This window comes from Scyliorhinus torazame, chromosome 4, assembly GCF_047496885.1.
Source record: "Scyliorhinus torazame isolate Kashiwa2021f chromosome 4, sScyTor2.1, whole genome shotgun sequence".
NCBI classification, from domain to species: domain Eukaryota; kingdom Metazoa; phylum Chordata; class Chondrichthyes; order Carcharhiniformes; family Scyliorhinidae; genus Scyliorhinus; species Scyliorhinus torazame.
In genome coordinates, this window is record NC_092710.1 from 112,779,339 (window position 1) to 112,784,517 (window position 5,179).

Consider the following 5,179-nt stretch of genomic DNA (forward strand, 5'->3'; position numbering starts at 1 on the left):
AGTGGCTCAGGTAGGTTCTGCCTCGCACAAATAGAGCAAAAAGCACAATGTACCATTTCTGCTACTACATCATATATCGGGAATCAGCACTATGAAGACTTAGTGGTCAGCTCTCAATGGAGTAAACAACAAGAGCAAGTCTCTTTTAATCAGTTGTAGCTGATCTTAAACCAGCGTGCCAGAAAGCTGCTGTTAAAGGAGTGACCGTTGAACATGTGATAACACTAATCACGGAGTTATTGCAACATGGTGAATAGGAGTACAGTAATAGGGAAGTGGACATGTGTTAGTATTAGACTCATACAATGGGTTACCCAACCTGCTACTTACAATTCAAGCAGGCCAAATACCTTGAAATATTTAATTCCTTAGCAAAAGGAAATTGGTAGGATCTTTTTTGAAAAAAAATCAGCAGGACTTCAAGCTGTTCACATACAAGTCTCTGATTTAGCACTGATGCCCTGACTAATTATTGTTCTGACTCTCACGAATACCACAAAGCAGCTGTATTTTAGAACAATAAAGTGAACGAGACAAGAAATTTTAAATATCCATTTGTTCCAAGCTTAAAAAACTTGAATAAACAAACATTGAATTGCGATTTGAAAATATACATGGGGTTTTAATAGGTTGGCCATACAATGTTACAGTGGAATTCCTCTTTCTCTCTCTCTTTCCCCCCCCCCCCCCATATCTCATTGACTTTATCGAAAGGATTCTGGGTGGACTATAATTAATCTTTCGGTTTGCATTGAACTGGCATGGTGAGAGTGTACGACGGGGAGGCGTGCTAGCACCATGGTGTACCAGAACAAAAGGCATCTGAGTGACTCAGGGATTCCAGGAGTTGTCATCTGATCAAGTGTTTCTTTTTGTTTAAGAAGTGCTGAATGATTCCATGTCTGCAGCTGAGAATCAGGACGAAAAGGGCGATGTAACTGTGGCATCATGTGGCAAAATCACCAGCTTTACTTTGTATGAGATTTTGTTTTCTGCACCACTGTGCGCGGGGGCAGGGGGAATGGAAAGAGAGAGACTCAGAAACACCTTTGGGCTCCACAGAAATACAGCACCAACCAGTCCCTTCACCATGATCCAACTTCCTTTGGGCAATTTTGAAAATTGGGGCCAGAATTTGTTTTGTAAGTTTCACTTGTGCACATTAAGGGGATTGGATTGAATCTTCCGTTTTAATATTTCGTTAAATCGCCTACATCATATAAAAAAGGCCAAATCCAGATATCTAGGGAAACAGCAAGATGGTGGGAAAAAGGGGATAGTTTAAACATTTTTTAAACATTCTTCCTATTGCGATAGTTAGTCATCCACCTCCCATCATGTCTCCAGCAGACACTTATCAAGCAGATTAAAAACTATTAACGTACATCGGAGATCTGTCTTGTATGTCAAGGGAAGTCACATGACTCTACCCTAATGCTGATGCTGCAAGTTCCCCCTCCCCTCTATCCCCGAAGTACAGTGATGCAGCAAAACATGCAGAGTGCACCATTTTTCTCTCTTCCAAAATGGTACAGCCTTTCCCCACTGAGCCAACTGAAAAGGGGTCAAATTCATCTACTTTCTGCTAAAGGATTTGCTTATGTTAGCCAAGTTCAAAAGTCGGTTTTGCACAGATGATGAGCTTTGTGGTTTATACTTTTTAATCCCCCATTCCTCCTGTTTGTCAACGGTCACTATACATATTAGCAGTAAAGAACCTCGCCTTTTGTGGCAGTATTCTGTCTGGCAAGTACAAGTGTTCAAAGTCATTCTCAGCTGGGTCCTGGCACAGTGATAATAGAGGCTTTGTTAAAAATGCCTGCCAAAATCGAAACATTGAATTACGCCAAGCAAGTAGAATAGCCTAGGGGGGAGGAATTTACAGATTTACTCCACCCAACCTAGGTTGTGTGTGAGTGAGTAGGAGAGAGAGAGAAACCTGCCGTAGGCAATTCTGGCACTTCCTGAATAGTTGCTAGTCAGTCTAAAGAACAAAATCCAATAACTAGGCAATAAGAGTCATGCTACTAAAGTCAAAGTACATGCATACTGCCTTGCACTGTGCTACTCATTAAAACAGAAACGTCTGCAGTTTTCAAGGTCAAACCATAGCAGTTTTTCATTTTATGTGTAACCACGCCCTACAGTACCGGATGACATCACAGCGCTCACCAACACTTGTCACTGTACACCCTCGCCACTCAAACCTTACTCATTACGAGGAAGAAGTAATCACAGACTAACAAGATATTAATAAAATGCCAGAAAACTGTATTTGGCAATTTTAACAAGTGCATACAGGTACAACTAGAAGCATTCAGTTTTTTTTTGCCAAGTGCTCTGAAAGCAATGTTAGTCACAGTCTACATTAAACAGTTACTGTCACCAAGAAAAGGCCAGTACAGAAAGATTTTTCCATAATGTATAATAACGATTTACATCAGAGAGAGGAGAAAAAAAACAATCATGAGTACATACCTTCTTAATCTTCAAAAAATATAGAAACACAATGTATTGAAAATCAAAATTGTACAGCCATGTTTAAGTGTTGAGTATATACAATTAATCAGTTTTTTTGGGGGGGTGGGGGAAGTTGGTTTCAAGAGTGTCTTTCTTTTTTTTTAAAAAAACACAAACACACAAACGAATCATGGGTCTCTCTCCTTTTTTACTTTAACGTCCCCCGCCAGGATGGTGGTAATCTCTCCTTGCATGAAAGCCCAGGGCACATTGGAGCCGACCAGTGGGCACTTCTCACCGCTGGGGCAGTACACCTCGCCTGTGGCCCCCTGTTGCTTGATGCTCTCCCTGGAGCAGGGGAAGCAGAATTTGTGCGAGGGCACCGATGGGCACTGCACGAAGTGGGTGTCCTCCAAGCGTTCGTGGCATATCGTACAGCAGAGTGGCACACTGTTGGGCACCGAGGAGTCTGGAATGTTTGGCGGATGCACTGGTTCTAAGCCCGGGTGAGGGTTGCCTCCCGATGATGCCGAGGTGTCCCGGTGGACCATTCGCCTCTGGCTCAGGGACGACGGCGAGAGGGGGCTGCTGCTGTTGCGTCGGGTGGTTGAGTGGACCTGTCCAGCTTCCTTTGGTGAGTGCACACTGCCCACATTGTCCGCAACCAGGATCAGGGCGGCCATGGGAGACTGTCCATTCTGCCCGGCGTCCGGCGGTGTGGAGTGGGGAGACGGCGAGGGGGCGTAGGGCACTGGCGTCATTTTCAGGCCGTCGGTTGGCATCAGGGGCCACGGCTGCCCCTCTCCGTTGACCTTGCTGCCGAGGGGTGGCCCTTCCATTTCTGGCTCGGGTGACGCTTTCCTCTTGCGGCCTCCTCGGGTACCTGGTGAAGGATGAGGAGGGAGGGGAGGGGAGGCATGAGGGGACGTTACATTAAAAGCTGTTTGACAACTACAAGTATAATAACAAGTATAGATTTAAAAAAACAACTTTCTCTCACTGCACTCAATGTCACTTCCTGGAAGTGTCACGCTGGTGCGGTCACAGGCCTGACGGGCCGAGCGGCCTCCTCCTCTTTTAAGTCAAGGAAACGGTAACCCCCCCCCCCCAACACACACACATTCCTGAGCCTAACCTTCACCTCACACGAACCCACTTCTTGCACCCAGATAGTTCCCCTTTTGCATGCAATGCCACCTCAGCTGCCCCGTTTACTCCAGTCACACTTTGCAGAAAGAACATTTGCAGAGCCAGGCATCTTCTGCACAAACTTCCATTCGGGTTGCATACCTGATTTGGCCGCTGCCGCCGCCGCTGCTGCCGCCGCCGTGGCCTCGAAAGCCAGCACCCGGCCGTGCTGCAGCGAGTGCTCCTTCTTGAACCTCACGTCGAAGGGCGGGTGTCCGCCCAGACTCATCAGCGTCTCCTTCACCGTCTTGGGCTTCCCGGCCCACTCCTCCCCCCGGCACTTGAGGCTGTCGGCCAGCTCGTCGGCCCGGTGTTTGCTGTCCTTGGCAGTCTCGTGTTCCGCGGCCGAGGAGCCGCAGCCCGGCCGCTTGTTTACATCCAGGAGGCGCCCGTTGACGCCGTGCGGCTGCGAGCTGGGCGGCAGGGGGTGCGAGCTGCCGTTCACCATGGGCACCAGGTTGGGAGGAGGCGGCGCCCCGTGCGCCCTCCGCGAGTTGGGGCTCTGGCGGTTCAGCTCGGGCGGCTCGTCCGCTTTCGAGTAGCCGTTGAGCAGGGCGCCGGTGCCGTTCTGGCGGGCCGGCGGGAACTCCAGGCGAGGGGGAGGCCGGTCCGAGGCCAGCGGGTAGCGGTCCAGAGGCTGCGGCGGCCTGGACGAGCAGCCGTCCGCCGGGTGCACCAGCTGCGGCGAGCCGCTGTCTTTGGCCAGCGTGGCTTTGCCGGCGGCCGGCCCGGGGGAGCGGCCCTCCTGGAAGCCGTGCGCCCGCTTCAGCTGGCGGGCGGTGTCGATCACGAACTCGATGCGGTCCGCTCCCTCGTAGTTGACGCATCCTCGGCACACGGGCTCGGTGAAGTCCCAGATCATCGCCCACGGCATGCGGGGCAAGTCGCACAAATAACACGACTGTCTCCGGGTGGAGGCGACCGCGGCGGACGACATGGTGGCGGCTCAGAGAGTGAGGAAGAGAGGGAGGGAGGGACGCGGGGTGTGTTTTTTTTTGGGGGGGGGGGGGGGGGTCCCTCCGGCGAGTGTGTTGTACTGGCTGCTCTCAGTGTGTGTGTAATGCAGGATTCCCCCCTCTCTCTCGCTCTATTCCTGCTGACTTTGCAACAATCTCGCTGCAAACGGATACAAAATAAAAACAACAAATGAAAAGAAACAAAGTATCTACATGAAATGGTTACTAAGTTGCAACTTCATGGCAGCGCCTGTCCCCGGAGCGCGCGCCCCGGACTCGCTCTCCCTCTCACTGCCCCCTTTCTCGCGCTGCTACGCGCTCGACCCGCTCTGACGTCACCTGTCAATCACCCGCCCTCCTCCCCTCCGTCTTCCTGCAAACCGTTTTTAAAAATCGACAGCCCCTCCATGCGCATGCTCCGTCGCCGCGCCTCCTGGCCCAGAGTGAGAGCTCTGGTGACGTAGCTCCATTGTCCTCCCCCCCTCCAACCTTCTGTGGAGATGGGGGGAGGGGAAGGGGTAGAAAAGTGTATGCGTTCTGACTCACTCACCTCCCTCTTTCTCCCCCCCCCCCCC

At 50.9% G+C, this 5,179-nt stretch overlaps 1 protein-coding gene across 1 annotated transcript; it reads right to left on the reverse strand.

Annotated features, from left to right (window-relative positions):
* Window positions 1-2,250: 2,250 nt before the first annotated feature.
* On the reverse strand, window positions 2,251-4,908 carry irf2bp2a (interferon regulatory factor 2 binding protein 2a). The gene is made up of 2 exons (XM_072498493.1): window positions 3,751-4,908; window positions 2,251-3,343 (listed from the first exon to the last, which is right to left on the reverse strand). Exons 1-2 carry the CDS (start codon window positions 4,583-4,585, stop codon window positions 2,649-2,651), a joined length of 1,530 nt encoding a protein of 509 aa, XP_072354594.1. The 5' UTR covers window positions 4,586-4,908; the 3' UTR covers window positions 2,251-2,648.
* Between the last annotated feature and the right edge of the window lie 271 nt (window positions 4,909-5,179).

Excerpts from the sequence above, each read along its gene's own strand:
- irf2bp2a (XM_072498493.1), bottom strand. The coding sequence starts at position 4,585 with ATGTCGTCCGCCGCGGTCGCCTCCACCCGGAGACAGTCGTGTTATTTG. Across the intron at positions 3,344-3,750 it reads GGCGGCAGCGGCCAAATCAG|GTACCCGAGGAGGCCGCAAG; the intron begins GTATGCAACCCG and ends ATCCTTCACCAG.